At 37.1% G+C, this 18,200-nt stretch overlaps 2 protein-coding genes across 2 annotated transcripts; one reads left to right on the top strand and one right to left on the bottom strand.

Annotated features, from left to right (window-relative positions):
• Positions 1–1,072: 1,072 nt before the first annotated feature.
• On the bottom strand, positions 1,073–7,864 carry LOC306865906 (proline and serine-rich protein 1-like). The gene is made up of 12 exons (XM_079410747.1): positions 7,571–7,864; positions 7,367–7,432; positions 7,220–7,288; positions 7,034–7,128; positions 6,846–6,939; positions 6,626–6,736; positions 6,441–6,524; positions 6,215–6,293; positions 5,937–6,029; positions 3,570–5,010; positions 2,183–2,327; positions 1,073–2,021 (listed from the first exon to the last, which is right to left on the bottom strand). The coding sequence occupies exons 1-12, from the start codon at positions 7,613–7,615 to the stop codon at positions 1,896–1,898; spliced, it is 2,448 nt and encodes an 815-aa protein (XP_079266873.1). The 5' UTR covers positions 7,616–7,864; the 3' UTR covers positions 1,073–1,895.
• A 223-nt stretch (positions 7,865–8,087) lies between these two features.
• On the top strand, positions 8,088–18,006 carry LOC306865907 (vacuolar protein-sorting-associated protein 36-like). The gene is made up of 14 exons (XM_079410748.1): positions 8,088–8,661; positions 8,882–8,950; positions 9,097–9,167; positions 9,303–9,417; positions 9,628–9,717; positions 11,425–11,511; positions 11,840–11,872; positions 11,977–12,054; positions 13,407–13,541; positions 14,272–14,337; positions 15,223–15,287; positions 15,572–15,656; positions 16,936–17,012; positions 17,101–18,006. Exons 1-14 carry the CDS (start codon positions 8,566–8,568, stop codon positions 17,180–17,182), a joined length of 1,149 nt encoding a protein of 382 aa, XP_079266874.1. The 5' UTR covers positions 8,088–8,565; the 3' UTR covers positions 17,183–18,006.
• The last annotated feature ends 194 nt before the right edge of the window (positions 18,007–18,200 follow it).

The raw sequence follows: 18,200 nt of genomic DNA, 5'->3' as shown, positions 1-18,200 counted from the left end.
GAGATTTGTACTGCAAAAACACTTCCTATGAAGGGTGTGGCCTTGTCTACAATGCAATTAGAAGATAATTTACAGACTCTAATGGTTTTATGATGCTGTGGGCTTTGTGTCCATTATGCAATATGAAGCTGATGTTTGTTAATGAAGCAGTTATGATGATTGTGATTTCTCTGAAACACATCCGCTGTGTTTGCTTTAGGCCAAGATGCATTATTCTTTAGATAGCCTGTGTGCTTCTCTCTATATAGATTTCCAGATTACTCTTAGTAATACTAATAAACCATAACAGTAAATTATAAAACAGTCTGGTAGCTAGATCAGTATAAGAATTCAGTCATTTCAACCTGCATATCAGTAAAGCATGATTTAAAAAAATATATATATTGCTGTTAAACTATAGGATATTTTTAGGCTAAATTGTTTTTAAATAGAATAGAATTTTGATGCATTATTATTTCTAATCCATTTATAACTATATTTACTATAAAAATATTTTGTATTACCTATATCTAGTGAGGAATTTCATTCATGCTTACATGCAATAAACTCGTAGTATTGCAAAATGTCAAGTAAGTGAACAAAGGGTCAAGTGGAAACTAGTAATTGCAGGACAGGAGTCTCGTGATTCATGACGTGAAAAAGATTAAAGTGGTGATTTCACTCATTCTACGTGACCAAAAGTATGGGCAGGGTAAATCAATGTCAAAAATAATCTGAAATATTTTAGAACAGTTCGAAAAAGTACACCAGCAAAAACCTCAATATTGACTTTGCCCAGTTTTAACAATCAAAAAGGGGAACTCAGTAATAAAACAAACTTCCTTTTAACACATTATGTATAATAAATTAATATCACTTTTCTATTTAAAAATAAACTGGTATCTGGTATCATTGAATGGAATGCAACGTTTTGAATTTGGTTTTGTTTTTCTGTAGTGACTGCCTGTTGCGTCTCATTTTAGAAAGCTGCTGTGGGTTTTGTGGTCATTCTGGAAAGTCCTGAAGAGGTGAAAGGTGAAGTGACGTTCACTGCTAACCAAAAAAATTCAGAATAAAAACAAAAAAACAAGATAATCCAAGAAAAGAACTTTTATTTCATGATGCCGTTAGAACATACTAGACTAAACCTACCATATTCTTTATTATATTTTATAATATATAATGAACATAAACATGATTATTGTAGACTGCGATCTACACATTGTATACATGCAAAATTCATGGTTCTGACCTTAATATCAGCAAAATTGCACAACTGTAAAATTTGTAACACTAAAGTCACTTTGGAGTTGCAAAGCAGCTCCTTTAAAATTTGCAAGGTAACTTAGGAAAATAATAAAAAACAAACAGAACAACTACAGTACAAAGAGCAAACACCTAATTTACCCATTCTCAAAGGGTATTTACATGTACAGTATTTGACAGACATTTGAATAAAAGGTTAGTTAACTCCCTACTTTCATGATACAGGGAAAAACAGTTTAGTAAAATTTAGACACCCACGCTATTCACATTTCCTCTACTGGTGTATATTTAAAATTCATTTTTAAAATTATGATGCTTAAACAGAGTTAAGCCCTACTACAACGCCACCCCCCCCCCCCCCCCCCCCCAACAAACAGTCCAGCCCAGCCCTCAAAAGTCAATAAAAAATTATGTTCTACTAATGCAGAGCTCTAAACCACAAGCTTGTCTTGATTTGAGACGTGAGTGTCTTCTGCAGGAAATTATTGGAGAGTAGAGCTGCCACATAAGCTTTTTAATTTACCCATAATTGCGTTATGACACACCTTTTTCCATCACTAAAATCCACAATGTTCATCATAGTTTACACATACTACACACACTAGGTGGCATAGTTCTCTATATGCCTGCCCTCTGTAACTCACAATGAGTTACTGCCAGCCCAGTGGCGGATGCAGGCCTGGCTGCAGAGGGAAGCTCGAGCCAGCGGCTGCAGGGTAGTTAGTGAATCCATTCGGCTGGGGAGGGTAATTGTCAAGCGCTGATGCAGAGTGAGCCTGCAATCACACACACAAAAAAACTTTAACATTTGCAGAGTAGCAAACTCTTCTAAAAAAAACTTACTCGTAATCTTAATAGCAGGCATAATAATAACAACATCCAGTAGCACTATAATGATCAAACAAAGAGCTGCAGCCTCCGACAAATAAATAGATACCTGCAAAAGAGCAGATTGCATGGCAGAGTTGTGAAGACCAGAGAGGGCAGCAGGAGCTGTCGTGGAGAAGCTGGGCATCCCTGGGGGGAAAGACAGCAACCCTGGGAAAGCTGCACCTCCAGGGGCCTGGAGACTACCAGTTAGCCTGAGTAACACATTAAGCAACATTGCATAGGCCTATTAATAATGCAGTTCTAATGATTATTTTACTAACATAAATAGATTTCACTTGTTTACTTAGTTTCACAATAATCTGTAATATGAAATTCAAAGGCAACCGTGCCATCTGAAAAGCTATATAGGTTGCTGACAGACTTGGTATCTAAACTTCAAGTTAATCAGCCATATGACCATAAAATATTTTTTGTGGCTATGGTTTCCTTATGGCAGTTATGACCGTTTTTCCATATCTTGGAATAGAATAGAAAATATAGACTTTAGACTTTGCAGAGCATTTCAACTGGAAAATGTTTGACATAACCAGTTCAAGACCCAGTGACCTGCCTTGCTGACTACTACCTACATAGCCCTTTTAAGACAGAATCCTGAGACAAAACTTCAAGTTACTTAATACTCATTTGATTCCAATAAGTTTTCCCATACCATATTGCTAAGCTTTCAGTACAATTAAATACGCATAAAATACATAACACACAAGCAGTGGATAACACAGTCCATTAGTGATTCGACTGAACTGCAGTTATTGATACTTTTTTTCAATATTAAATGAAATATACACAATCAATCTTCTTATATTTTAGAGAAGCCCTTGTGTTGTATACCTATAATGCTGGCTAAGTAGGCAGCTCACTAGGTCTTGAAACTGTTATTTCCATGAACAATTAAGATGATCATGATACATAATAGTTTAGCACAGGGGTACTCAGTCCCGTTCCTGGTTATCTACCTTCCAGCAAAGTTCAACTTCAACCATGCTCCAACGCAACAGAACCATCTTATTAAGATCTTCAGGAGCACTTCATGATTACAGACAGATGAATGGAATTATGCAGGTAGGTAGATCTCCAGGAACAGGATTGGGCACCCCTAGTTTAGCACTTTCTGCTTATTTTAAATAATCCTAAATCAGGGGTAGCCAACTCTGCTCCTGAAGGGCTGCCATCCTGCAGAGTTTAGCACCAACCTTTTTTAAATACACATGAATCAGTGAATCAAATCCTAATAAACTGGTCTCAGGATTTCTAGAAAATAACAGGAGGTATGTTGGAGCAAGTGGGTTGGAACTCGAGTCTGCAGGAAGGTACTCCTCCAGGATCTGGGTTCGCTACCCCTGCCCTAAATAAACTCTAGCATAGTATAATCAAACTTCTCTGCTTCTTAATACTTCATGAAGCCATGCAACATAAATAGAAAAAAAAAAATGTACCCAGCCTGGCCAACAAGGGCGGGGTTGAAGTTAGAGCTGAATGCAGAGGCAAATCCAGGAAGCACAGGAGAAGAGGAGGGGACTCCTGCTGCCGCAGCTGCTGCGACTGCTGCTGCCTGGAGAGGTGCAACGGTGGCTACTGAGGAAGAGGCTCCTGGAAGCCCCATTAAGGAGGACAGCACTGGACTACCTGCTGCAGTGGGCCCTGAGCCACCAAAACCTGGGAAAGCAGGGTTTGGGCCAGGAGGAAGACCCGGGAACACGGAGGGAGCTGTGGTCAATCCCAGGCCAAAGGGGGAGGGTGTGGGAGTGCTAGAGTGAGCCAGGCCAGAATATACAGATGAGACTGGAGGAGTAGGAGTAGATGGGGTGGAAATGGAGGACTGGGTTCCAGGGAAAGGAGACATTGCTGAAAAATGAGGAGCAGGGCTGCTTCCAGATTGAGAGCCCAGAGCTGAGGAAAGACTGTGGAGTCCGGCTACACCAACAGTGCTGGGTAAAGAGGATTGTGGCGAGGCAGCACCATGGGCCATGCCCATGGGTCGGGCAAGAACAGCAGAGTTGGGCATTACTAGAGAGCTAAGAGAAGGGGTGCCAGAGCGGGAGGGACCTTTGAAAGCGGAAGGAACAGGACTGTTGCTTCCACTACCTCCGCCGTGCCGGGCCATGGAGCTGGCATGTTGCTCGTTAAACAAAGCTCCACCAGGGCTACTCATGGCTGCCTGAGAGGTCAGTCCAGGAGAGGGCTTAGGACTTGGAGCCGCAGGGGCCACTGGTAATCCACCAACAATTTGCATGTTAGGAGTAGAGCGTCCAGGAGTGAGAGAGGACATCCCTGAGGGTGTGTAACTACGGATAACCGAATGTGACTGGGTAGAGGGAGTGCCAGGGAGTGAAAGTGCTGACTGGGAATCTGAGGAAGTTGGGTAACCCTTCATTGAGTGTAATCCCATAGCTCCATGAGGAGTCAAGGGGTCACTAATTGCCCTGGGAGTAGATGTGAGTCCACCGGAAGGCGTTTCTGAGCGGGGCGCACTGTGGAATGGAGAAGAAGGGACGCTTGTACTTGGCCCGGGTGTTCCACAGGGTGTTCCAGATGGGGTATGACTTTTGATGACGGAAGGGGTGTTTCGACCAGAAGGTGGCATGCCAGGGAACGGAGAAGGAACTGGTGTGGTGTGGCCACTGGAGTTTGAGGCAACTTGGGGAGAACCAACTGGGAGAGGAGGTCCTTTGATGACTGAGGGTGAGGGGGCAGGAGAAGGGGAGGGGGTTAAAGGGTTTTGGGATGGGACCATGCCAGGAAAAACCGGAGTGATTGGTGTGGTAGGATGAGGCTGGGAGGTGACTGGAGTAGATGCTGTGGAGTTATGAGGAGAGATAGCAGGTGTGCCGGAGATGTTGGCGGTAGAATTTTGTTGACTGACAGGTCGGCTGTAACCTGAAAATATGAAACAATACGCACAATGAAATATTAAAAAGAAGAAATCCCTATGAAATGACAAAGACAAGGTACCATATGCATGTAAGTTTATTAGTGTTGGTTTTTAAAGGCGCATTAGAAAAAGCAAGCGAGAGAATTCAGGAAATCTACCAATCCTCTAGTTGCACCATAAGATGCACAATGCAGCAGAGCAAGCATTCACGCTCTAAACATGGACTGACAATATATAACATAGTGCCCCCTTGTGATAAAACTAGTTAGGCAAAGTTGTTGCAAACCTATTTTAAAGAATTTTCTGGGTTCAACAGAAATTTCAACTTGTCCCCTAGGTTTGTAAAAAAAACAAGCAAGCAAACATCTTGGATGCAGTGAGGCACTTACAATAGATTTAAACTATTTAAGGTAATGCCAACAAGGCTTGAATATTATGTGTTACTATGAGACGTTCAAACATTTGTGACAAGATACATAAGAAACTTTCACAATAAGAAAAATTCTAATGTCGATTTTAGGCATTTAAGTCAAGTCTAAAACAGTCTCACCACAAAGATTTAAGAAAAATGACATTTTTGCACCTTTGTGCTCTCAAACTTGAAAGTGAATAGTGTAGTTTACTTCTATTGCAAGTGCCGTAAAGTAAAATCTTTTTTAGAACATTACATTCACACACAGACTCTGGAAAATCCAATATAATACGAATTCTAGAATTTGTGCTCTCTATTATCATTCGTAGCAAATGGAAATGACCATATTAGCTCAGTTAGATCAGTAAAGAAACCCCAGAGTTTTAAGAATGATCAATTTGCATGCTATAGGTGCTGCAGGCAGATTTAGAGCATGCCACGGTGAGGTAGCGTCTACAGACAGCATTGCAGTCACAGTTGTTAAAGGCAGCACACAGCGCTGGCAACTGCACGTTGTACCTGCCGAATTGGGAATGGCTCGGTAGGGTGGGGGTGGCACACTGGCGGTGATGACCCCACCCACAGACACCAGGCCTGCGTTGTTGTACGCACCTGGGCAGCATCCGGAGAAGAGGGCAAGAACATTCTGAATCCAGTCCCCCACATTAACGTTCATGTTGCACACAGACACATTGCTGGCATATGCATGGTCTACTGTTTCTTGTACATTAGTGAGATTATCACCCATAGAATTTATTCTTGATCATTTTATTTTAATCTGAAGGAAAGGGTCTTACTCGGAGCGATGGTTGCATGTGGCCTACATGGCGGGATAGGGTATGGCACAGGCCTGTGTGGATTGTACGTTGATGGTGACTTGTGGGAAAAGAGAGAAATGGATGTAATAAGAAATGTGTTCACTATTCAAGATGACATGATGAGATTCATAGCCATTAATGAACTATCAGAAACATTCAAAGAACAAATATCTTTAGGCAGTAATACCTGTCCAATAAAACATACCGGTTTGCTTGGTCCAAGGATGCGTGCAGCAATGCCCTTTCCATCCAGGGTTGCATCGTCTCCATCCTTTTTGGCAGGCAATCCCTTAAAAGTTCCAATAAAAGCCACAATTAATTTTAAAGAACTAAAGGAAACAATATGCATTTACAAGGTATTTAATATATTTATTAAGTGAAGGAACTTACAGGGAATGTTCCAGTGAGCTGGCTGGGTTTGCCTTTGGGGTAAGGGTTGCCTGGGATCATCCCACAGGATGAAATCATCGCCACTGGAGCTTTACATCCCACCTTACACACCTAAACAAATTACAGAAATGTACTGCATTTAAATCCCCATTCAATCAATATAGCCTACACTTGGCCATAATGTACAGTTTGTAAATTCATATGAACGAGTACGTTTTACCTGCTCTAGGATTCTTCTTGCACGCTTCTTCTCAGCGAGGTGAGTACGGAAGGCATCGTCCACGGGACGGTAATTTTGGGCATCAGAAATATTTCTGTAAAGTATACATTACATATTGCATTGTTGCATTATATTTAAGTTGTTTGGATATTTCCTGATGTGCATAATTTCTGTAGAGTGTAACTTACAGAGCAATGAGTTCTAGTACAATAATTCTGTCCTTTGAGAATGTGAAACAATTAAGGATGTTTGCAGCCTTCGTTGTTGGAATTGCAACCATTTTCTGAAGGAAAAACATGTTATGCAATTAAAGTCATTTAGCTCAACTAACAAGACTGTAGATGAATAAAATCAATACGAAACAGAATTCTTACATGTTGCAAGGCTTTGACTGCCTTTACTTGTGGCTCTGCCCAGGAGAAGTACTTCAAAATGTCAATCACCTGAGGAAGGAAGTTTGACAGGTAAGTAGATACAAGTTACCGCAGAATTAGTTCTCTACTGTTACCAAATCAACATACCTGTTCACTGGAGAAATACCCATGAACCTGCTCTATAGCTTTGATTCGCTGATCGGTCAAAACACACTTCAGAACAAACAAAAATGACAGTATTAATATTATCCTCTGTTGCTTATTCAATAACCATTAATCAGCCAAACTGATCACAACTGCCTCTTAGTAGAACAGACGAGACTTATATTATACTGCAAATATAAATGATACCTTTCTAATTTCGTCCAAGACGATATCAAAAGATTTCTTGTCCATCTTCTCTATCGATGCTCTGATCACTGTATTGATTACCAATTCCTCCTACAGCATCTCAACGGCGACCCTTCATTCACCTGCTGATGGGATACTTCACGCAGTAGTCTTGTTACACTTATTCACAGCATCAATATTTGAATTCATCAACGTTTTGCAAATTATCTATCATTTTGGTGAAGCCAGAATCATTTCGGAGAGGTTCAGCAGGTACAACAGAAGGCTGGCGGTCTCTTTAAGTTCAGGCGGGCATCATGACATGAGGAACAACAATAGTCCAGTGCTAAATTCACACACTTCTCAAATGCACCATTCTTCACATATATGCATGTCTTTTATCATGTTTGCACGATTACAAATGTTGCTGACGTGATTGAAGATCATAGTTCACGCGGTAGTTTTGTTTGTTTTGATAGATTGTCGCTGTTTGTTAGGGTTTAGCAGAGATGCTAAGGGCTGGAGTTCGTGTGCGACTTCCTTTGTCAGGACCCCGACGCGAAAGAGTCTGTGCCTGCGTCCCAATGTGCACCCTATCCATCCTAAATTCTATGTAATAGTAGTAATTTTCAATACTATTTAGGGTGGACAGTATGCACATTGGGACGCAGGGAGTTGACTATATCTCGAAATAAATGTCTTTTTGTAAACTATTTATAATCTATTATCAAAAAAAGTATATTAATGGTAGTTTTTCGATTTGTCATAAATTCTGGCAATTCTTTGGTAACAATTTAGGTAGGTATCACATTCTCATAATGGGGAATTTTAAATGAAATGGACATTATTTAGTTTATTTGTATGACTTTCTATAACACGCATTAAAAGCAATACGGAGAGAGAAGTTCTGAATGGATTGTCGTGTTTTTCAAACAGGCGCATTCCCGGACACCTAGGCGGAAGTAAACAGCTTCATGTAAAATATGCTGTAGTTTTGTTATTCACTTTTGTTAACAATGGACAGGTTTGTTTGGACAAATGGGTTACTTGAGATGAACGAAACGTTAGTAATTCAGCAAAGAGGAGTGAGACTTTACGATGGGGACGATAAGGTATTTTTTTCGTAGATAGTTATGAAATGACAACCATGTCGAAAATACTGACCTGACGATGATGTAAACATTACAGCTAAACACATGTATATTTTAGATGATGTTGTTTATTAATACTGCTAGAAAGTAATTGTAGAATTAGAAATGTGGTCATACAAAATACAATAATGAGTTTTGCGATACTTGGATAGATAATATCATCCTGTTTCCATATTGACAGGCTAAACTTGATGTGGGAGTCATTCTTCTTAGCACCCATCGCTTTCTCTGGAGAGACCAGAAGAGTCATGTATGTCATCTTCAGTATCATTTTACCGCCTTTATATTGTCAAGTCATGTCCAATTTTTTAACTTATATCAAACTTTTCTCTCACTCTTAATTGTCGTTTTGCTTTAAATGAAGAACAATGTCTGAAATATCTCATATCTCTGTAGGAATGCTGTATATGCATACCTTTGTCACAGATCATATTCTTTGAGGAGCAAGCAGCCGGCATTGGAAAAAGGTGACTGCACTTTAACATCAGCATGCAATTAATGCATCTGACATGTGTAGCATGTTATAATAATACTATTGGCAATTACACCCCCTTTATTAATTTGTTTTATAAAAATAAACAGTTACCTTTCCAACCCTGCAGTGCCAAGATTGTCATTCACCTGCATCCAGCCCCGGAAAATAAGGAGCCAGGCCCCTACCAGCACAGCAAGTACTCTTATATAAAGCTGTCCTTCAAGGAACATGGGCAGATTGAGGTCAGTAACTGAAGGAGTGATGTCACAAATATTTCAACTGAGATGATGCTTGGATTAATTCTGCTTGCACGTACATGGACTTTATTACTCCACTAAATCTGGCTTAATACAGTTTGAAAGCATGCACTACAAGCGGTCATGACACTTAGAGAGGAACGGAGCAGAAGTGTTAGAAAGGTGTAAATAACTTGTGCTGTGTTTGGTGTGTAGTTTTACAGACGTCTAACTGAAGAGATGACTCAGAAAAGATGGGAGAATACACCTGTCTCACAGCCCGTCCCCACAGGAATAGGACCTAAGGTTAGCGTAAACTGAATCTTTGATTGATACGTTAACAACTAAGTTTTGTTTTATTATTTCTATTAATTTCATTTTTTTTAATAATAACAAATTTTATTATTTTATATATATTTATGCCTTGAACAGTTATTATAATTATCCAGTGTTATTTGCGTATTTTTATGTATATTTATTAGTTATTTATGTGATTTTATAATATTTATTAATATTTAGAATCTTTTATTATTATACTTTTTAATTTTTGTTTGTTTTAGCAACTGTGTTATGTACTTTTACCATTTTTATTTGTTTTATTTGAATATTTCTAATTGGCTTTAATTTGAAATTAAATCAGCTTTATTATGTCAGCTGTACTTTTAGTAATTTTACTAAAATAATGTGTCAGAATTATTTTAGTCCTTCAACATCAATTTATTTATTTCAGTTAGTTGCCAAAGCAACATTACTAATGTAGATTTTTTTTCATCAAATATTAATATTTGTTTATATTTATATTTTGTTTTATTTCAGCTTTGAGTTGCTGAAAATTGTTTAAATAATTTTAGTTTGAACTAACAATAGCACTGTAGCTGTATTTGTTTAAATAATTATTATTTTGTGAGTAGCTGAATAATGCAAGCATTAGAAATTGATATTGTTTTAAATTAATGACATGATTTATTTAATTGATTTGATTAATTTGAGTTTAAAAAGCTGCTAAAATGTTTAACTTTATGATTTTCTTACCATACATATATATATATACATACATACATACATACACATATATATATGTTTCAAAATTAAGATTTATACATCACCTGAAAGCTGAATAAATAAGCTTTTCATTGATGTATGGTTTGTTAGCATAAGAAAATATTTGGCCGAGATAAAGTTATTTGAAAATCTGGAATCTAAGGGTGCAAAAAAAAATCAAAATATTGAGAAAATCACCTTTAAATTGATCCAAATGAAGTTCTTAGCAATGCATATTACTAATCAAAAATTAAGTTTTGATATATTTACAGTAGGAAATTTATAAAATATCTTCAAGGAACATGATCTTTACAAAGAAAAATCAATAATTTTGACCCATACATTGTATTTTTGGCTATTGCTACAGATATACCCCAGTGACTTAAGACTGGTTTTGTGGTCCAGGGTCACATATAACTAAGTTGCATCAGCACCAGATACAACTGTGTCAGCTGTTCTTAATTGCAAAATAGCATTAACTATTTTAAATAAATATTCATACTGGTGGCGGCTAGTCAGTTATCTGCTCTAGGGATCTGATGACACTTCAGAATCAAATAAATCTTTGTGAATTGCCTGTTAATTTTGTTTTGAATGAATAAAGATGAAGTCCCTATTACAACCTCAAGGTGGCACTGTTATAATGTTGCTTGCCATTTGTAATTTGTGATATCGTGCTATTCAAATATTTACAAAATATTGTTTTACCTTTGATATGTTTTTTTTTTATTATTATTGTTATATATTATAGATATCTTGCAACGTTTGTATAGCCGTTTAAAAAAAAAATGTAAGTTTGTATATTGTAAAGAACAGGCCGTGGCCCTGAAGCAGTAATCCCTGGGCAAACCCTTTCCTTCCTGTTCCTTTGTTATTTGTTTGCATGTTTTTTGAGTTATTGTTTGTACATGTGCATGCTTAACAAAGAGCGAGGCTCATTTTTTTTCTCTCCTGCTCTCTGTGGTTCTGTAGGCAGGAAGAACACGTGCAGTGGGGATTGTGGGTATTGAACGGAAGTTGGAAGAGAAAAGAAAAGAGACAGATAAAAACATTTCAGAGGTAAGAAAGAGAAACAGACTGACAGGTAGTCATATCTAACATACAGCACTGGCATACCAGCCTGAGATAATCAGGAAAGCTGTGGGCGCCATGGCCCCCTTCTAAGGGGCCACTAATGTTGAAAGAAAGCGGGACCCTGTTTTTAATGCTAGATGACCTCATAGCTCTGATTAGCTTCCTGGCACAGCTATAATGGAAGATAAAAAGAGTGCACAGCAGTGGGATATCCTGTTAGGTGTGGGCACACCCAGTGATTTACAGGTGATTTCGGCCCTTGATAAAGAGGTGTTTTGGATATCACTATTCTAACATCTATCTATTCTTTCAGGCCTTTGTGGATCTCAGTAAACTGATGGAAAAGGTCAGTCACTCAGTAGGTCGGTGGGTCGGCCTGTTACCCTTCACAATACAGCCATGGTCAAATTTATCTCTCTTGATTCAGCAAATCACTATCTTTCCTTGCAGGCCAAAGAGATGGTGGAACTTTCCAAATCCATTGCCAACAAAATCAAAGACAAACAGGGTGACATTACAGAAGATGAGGTGAGCTTAAAGACCCTGAGGTGCTTGGTTTCTGAAGCACCAGTGTTTCATCATGTGATTGGCTGAGATATTTGACATTAGCCAGTCATTAATCAAATACTGGATTTTAAACATTACTGCTCAAAATTTGGGGCAGTAAGATTTTTTTTATGCTTCTGAAAGAGGTGTCTTATGTTGAGAAATCCTTCAATGTGATAAAACAGTAATATTGTGAAATATTGTTACAAGAACTGTTTTCAGTTTGAATATATTTTCAAATGTTTTTTTTTTTAATTCATGTGATGGCAAAGCTGAATTTTCTGAATCATTGCTTCAGTCTTTAGTGTCACATGATTCTTTAGAAATCATTCTAATATGCAAATTTGCTCATGAAGCATTTCTTATTATTATTACCAATTTTGATAAAAGTTGTACTGATTCATATTTTTGTGGAAACTGATAAAATTTTTTGTGGTTCTTTGATGGGTAGAAAGTTCCAAAGATCAGCATTTATTTAAAATATAAATCTTTTTAAACAGTGCAAAACTCTTCATCACTTTTGAATAATTTAATGCATCCTTGCTGAAGTATTTATTTATTTATTTTTTAAAGTTACTGCCCCAAATTTTTTAAATAGTAGTGTACACCTATGAACTTGTAAGAAGAGCCTTTTTATAAGGCTGTTTCCTCCTCAAAGTCTATTACTGCTTTGATCCTGCTTAAGTTAATAGGCTTTTTTAGATTACATGTAGATAACAGCTGTTATATTTATTGTTATAGCTAAATGTTTTGTTTTATTCGGCCTCCATATGCACAGATATGCTTCTAAAAGGTTAGATATCAGTCCTTCTCTCTTTAATAAAAAATACATTCGATTATGTACCTTTGTGTCATGTTCTCTGGCTCAGTGGAGTGTCTATAAATCCAAAGCTTGGCAAACATTGGCAGTGTAATCCACACAGAGCTCAGAGATCCCGGTCGCTTGCAACATACACTTTGTACAGGGGCACTGAGGGCAAGGAAATGAGACAGTGACATAAATAGAACCTAGAATTGAGTTGAAATGCAGCCAGGATTGAGGATTGTTTCTTAAGTGCAGCATTGCATCCAAATAGACACAAATATTTATTGCACAGAAAATGACCAGTTATTACAGAAGTCCACAATCAGATGAGGAAAAACTTTGCCACATCTAAAAATGAGTTGATGTGTTTTGTTCCATTTGGAGAAATTTTGAAGTTCACATGCTAAAACTGGAATTTCTCAGCATTGATGGTAGCCTATAACAGCCAGGCTTGCTCATTTTTCTTATATTTAGTTAGTGTAGAGCTGCAATTAAATTTGTCTTGTTTGTTTTGTGTGCCATCTGACAGACTATCCGCTTCAAGTCTTATTTGCTGAGTATGGGTATAGCCAACCCAGTGACCAGAGAGACACACGGCTCAGGAACACAATACCACATCCAACTCGCCAAACAGCTGGGAGACATGCTACTGGCCCCACTAGAGGTAATAAACTGTGTTTTTATATATTTCTAAGGTTTATCAAGCAGCTTTGCATGGCCACCTGCATACCACCACTGTTCAAAAGTTTGGGGTCAGTAAGATTTTTGATTGAAAGAAATTAGGAGTCAATACATTTATAATGTTACAAAAGGTTTCTAATTCTGGTAAATGCTGTTCTTTTGAACATTTTGTCCATCAAAGAATCCTGAAAAAAATGTGTGACGGTTTACACATAAATATAAAGCAGCACAACTGTTTTCAATCCTGATAATAATAAGAAATGAAATAAGACACTGAAGACTTCACTGAAATTCAGCTTCATATATTAAATTATATTATTTTATTCTGAAGTGTCATTAAATATACTAAAATAAAAAAGTTATTTTAAATTGTAATAATATTTCACAATGTTACTATATTTTTGTTAAAAAAAGACTATCATTAAAAAAATTCTGACCAACACCAAACTTATGAACAGTACTGTTTAGGTGGTAATTTCATGTTTTGTTTGTCTTCACATCTGTTTCTTCTCATTGTGCAACGCAAATAAATATTCATATGCTTTTTTTTTTTGAGTGAGTAGCTGTGTACTACTTATGATACTGTAAAGTTAGCTCATCATTATCTGAAAATCATCACCTTTTTAAGGTTTACTTTGCAGTAATAACCAGATGACTATACATTCCGTCTTACTTGGCGATATTATCTTCTTTCTTCTCCTGTCTCTCTATAGGAGCGTGGAGGAATGATGGCCCTCACAGAAGTGTACTGTTTGGTGAACAGAGCCCGTGGTATGGAGGTAAGATGAAGCTGGACTCATCGGTGTGTCTTGTCATTGAGTTAATCAGATCTGATCCTGATCTCCTTCCCAGCATTAAGAGTGAAGCTGATGATGGCACAGCCATCTGGAGAGTAGAGATCAAGCTCTCACTTTAAATGTTTGGTTTGCATCCATCAGAAGCAAGGTTATTTCAGGTTCTAAAATGTGGTATAATCCCCAAAAACCTATTGATAATTATGAATTAATAACCCAAAATATTTGGGGTAAAAAAGTTTTGAAAAGCACAGCATCATTCAAAAGTTTAGGGAAGATAAGATTTTGAAATGTTTTTGAAAGCAGTCTCTTTTGCTCACCAAAGCTGCAGTTGTTTTTATCAAAAAAATACAATGAAAATTTTAAATAATAGTTTTTATTACATTTTTTAAAATTAATTTATAATGTGTATTGTCATGTAATAAATAATGTAATTTGTTCCTGTGATGCAAAGCATCACTAATCCAGACTCCAGTGTCACTTGATCCTTCAGAAATCATTCCAATAAGCTGATTTGCTGCTCAAGAAACATTGTTGAAAACCGTTGTGCTGCTGAATAATTTTTGTGGAAACCATGATTAAAAAAAGTTCTTAAGACATTCTAAATGTCTTTACTGTCACTTTTCAACTAAATGCACTCTAAATAAAAGTATTATTTTAAAGTATTTCTTTAAAAAAAGAATCATAATGACATTTAAAAACCTTTTTAATATGAACACATTAAAAAAGTGTAAGAAAAATATCTCTCAGGTTATTTTTTTTGAAATGTACATAAATATTTATGTAGTTCTATGGTGATTTTTTTTCTTTAAAACATTCTGGATGGATCTTTCGAGGCATATAATCTGTCTCTCGCAAATTTCTTCACAGCTTCTCTCTCCAGAGGACTTAGTCAATGCCTGCAAGATGTTTGAATCACTGAAGCTTCCTCTACGGTAAGGGTGTGAGCATTTTTATTTGTATGTGTGTGTTTGTGTGAGTAAAAGTGAGCAAATGTGGATGTGTCTTTGTAGGCCAAAGCAGGTCAGCATGGGATCGGTCAGTCACTTCATGGCAGACTTCCTGTTTTCAGGACCCGTGTCCGCCCTCTGTCTGTTGGCTGCATTTTCCATCTTTAAAAAGAAAACAACCATTTGACTCCCAAACCACAATTAGGTTGCATACGATTAGATTACTTAAGTTGTCAGCAACATAAACATAATTTCTCTTTCCCTGTCAGGTTGCGAGTATTTGACAGCGGGGTGATGGTGGTTCAGCTCCAGTCCCACAGTGAAGAGGAAATGATTGCCTCAGCTCTAGATAATGTGAGTGCCGTGCTACCATTTTCCCCCATCTGTGAAATCACTTATGTGGCCATTCAAACATCATGCAGCAACTTCCTGTCATGTTTAATTACAGGTTCGTAGAGTGGAAATTGGATCAGATTTATAACCACAAAATTATACAGCCAATTTCTTCCTCTTCTATTAAATGGTTGTGGTTAGGAAAGTGAGAGAAGTTTCCCTTTTCATACTCCTAGAAATTGCATGAAATGAACCACCTTCAAAGGGTTTTTGGACAAGACACAGCTAGCAGATGTGATTGGGGGTGGGGTTTTAGGTCAAAGAGTTGGAATGAGAGGCGTATCAGATTAGAAATTTCCATCCCTGAAGAGTCCAAGACAGATGTGGTAAAGGAGAGGAATGTTCAAAAAAACAAAGCAAGCATATTTGAAGATCATTTGACATGAGTTGGCAATTATTGCTCTCTTCATATTTAATTAGCCATTAAATTTGGTATATACAGTAGCCAGGTGAATCTCACGAAACCAGTCAAGATCACTCCTGGGTCATGTTTTACAATAAAATAAGAATAATAAATTAGAACAATTGAAATATTTTGCAATGTAGAATCATTTGAATAAAAATTAAGCAAGTTTTTCATCAAAATTGTTGTTATTGTAATGCAAAAAAAGATCAAATCTCATTGCAAAATTTAAAAAAGTTAATTAATTTAAAAATATATATCTTTTTTTTTATTGCGTATGATTTGGAAACATTATTATGATTATATAGAGTTTAATATATATTGATATTAGTGCTGTCAAACGATTAATCACGATCAATCACATCCAAAATATGTTGTTGTTTACATAATATATGTGTGTGTACTGTGTGTGTGTGTGTGTGTGTAACAAAAGCTTTTTTGGATGCGATTAATCATTTGACAGCAGTCACAGCAATAACTGATATAAATACAAATCGAATGAATTTCATTTGCATGTAATTTATTTTCTTTAAGAAAAATAAAATAAATGAAGATGCTTAAGTACATTATTATTAGTAGTATTTTGGGCAAGAAATTTGCTTAATTGTCATTTAAAAAAAGAAAATGAAATTCATGATGAAATGAATTTCTTCTACTTTTTTCCTTTTAATTCTAGTGTGAGAAATTTGCTTTATAAACTCACTGTGACACATTTATCTAATCGAAACATAGTATTGTATATTTTTAGCTTTGGCAATGCCCCCAAACACAAAGCGGTGGTTTTGGTGGACATCCATCTGGTTTAATTGAGGTTTCCTTCTCTTTTTCCTCTCCCAGGTGTCTGATAAAGGCTCCCTCACAGCCGAAGAGTTTGCCAAGCTGTTGGGACTGTCAGTTCTCCTTTCTAAAGAGAGGTACAGGAGACATCCTTTTCCTTATTTCATCAATAATTCATCCCTCAAGTGTCTTCTCACTATTTTGATGTATTTCTCTTCTTTATAGGTTGTTACTAGCTGAAAAAATCGGTCACTTGTGCCGAGACGATTCGGTAGAAGGTCTGCGTTTTTATCCCAACCTGTTCTGACGCATGAAGCCGATATGTTATCGAACCCGGCTGGCTCTTAGCTCCCGCTGGCCCCGGATCCTTCTCAGAACTGATAACTGATTAGCTCTCGCTGTGGACCCAAGTGGGTACCTACTTTCCACTGTGTTTGTCAATAGGGTCTTTCATGAATGTTGGTTAAGATACTTGCATACGTTATAGCATCTTTTTTTTCTAACATGTTTAGTGATTTCCACAGCCTCTAATGAAAGGGGGATGACAAAGGATGCAGAGGACAGAGTTTGTTGTTGATATTGTGTAACTCCAGCACATAGGCGCAAATTCAATGCTGTCAGATTGTCCATAAAAATATGTGTGCATTTACATGTGTAGTGTAAACACGTGAGACAGAAGGAAAGGAAAATTTCTATTTATAATTCTAAAAAAGGCCAGAATAACCAGAAAATTCATCAATACATCAAATTAATTCAATGACACTTTTGTTGAAAGCAATCTGCTTTTCCCCTTATGGAAGCATATGAAGTCTTCCATACTTATTTTGGACTGTTGTGTAAAAATAATATTTTGTAAAAAGCATTTTCTGTCTTTGGGTTTTATTTCATGTTCATTTATCTTTCTTGATTATCTCTAGTGTGTTATCACGTTTCGTTGGCTTTATTATATCAGATGCTTCACCAGCCTTGTTTGTCTTTTAGGGCACTAATTGCTAGTACTGAGGAATTATGTTCTGTTTTTCTAAGGTCTTTCCATGGAAGCATGTGAGCCAGTAATGACAACTGCGATTACAATGAGTAGACTGTTCCTAAATATAGCTTAATATATTAAAGAACTTCCATTTTTGCCTGAAATGCCAAGTTCATCTTGAGACAGACCTCCCCATTGTGAGGAGATTTATTGAGGAGAGGTTTTTTATTAAGCAGATGACATTTATGTTCGGTAACATGCTAATTGGCTGTATTAATAGAGCGCCTTGGATTCACATTGAAAATGTATAATATGCAGTTCTTCACAATTTGTTGGCTAGACCCAAATACTAAAT

The sequence above is a fragment of the Barbus barbus genome, assembly GCF_936440315.1.
Source record: "Barbus barbus genome assembly, chromosome: 47".
Classification (NCBI taxonomy): domain Eukaryota; kingdom Metazoa; phylum Chordata; class Actinopteri; order Cypriniformes; family Cyprinidae; genus Barbus; species Barbus barbus.
The sequence above is the reverse complement of the archived record's forward strand: the minus strand, read 5'-3'. Positions and strand labels throughout refer to the sequence as shown.

Bases quoted from the DNA above. Each gene is read 5' to 3' on its own strand.
- LOC306865907 (XM_079410748.1), top strand. From the start codon at position 8,566: ATGGACAGGTTTGTTTGGACAAATGGGTTACTTGAGATGAACGAAACG. The intron at 8,662-8,881 runs GTATTTTTTTCG...CCATATTGACAG, and splicing joins TTTACGATGGGGACGATAAG to GCTAAACTTGATGTGGGAGT. The intron at 12,055-13,406 runs GTGAGCTTAAAG...GCCATCTGACAG, and splicing joins GTGACATTACAGAAGATGAG to ACTATCCGCTTCAAGTCTTA.
- LOC306865906 (XM_079410747.1), bottom strand. From the start codon at position 7,615: ATGGACAAGAAATCTTTTGATATCGTCTTGGACGAAATTAGAAAG. The intron at 7,129-7,219 runs GTAAGAATTCTG...TTTTTCCTTCAG, and splicing joins CAGTCAAAGCCTTGCAACAT to AAAATGGTTGCAATTCCAAC. The intron at 5,011-5,936 runs GTACAACGTGCA...TCATATTTTCAG, and splicing joins AGCCATTCCCAATTCGGCAG to GTTACAGCCGACCTGTCAGT.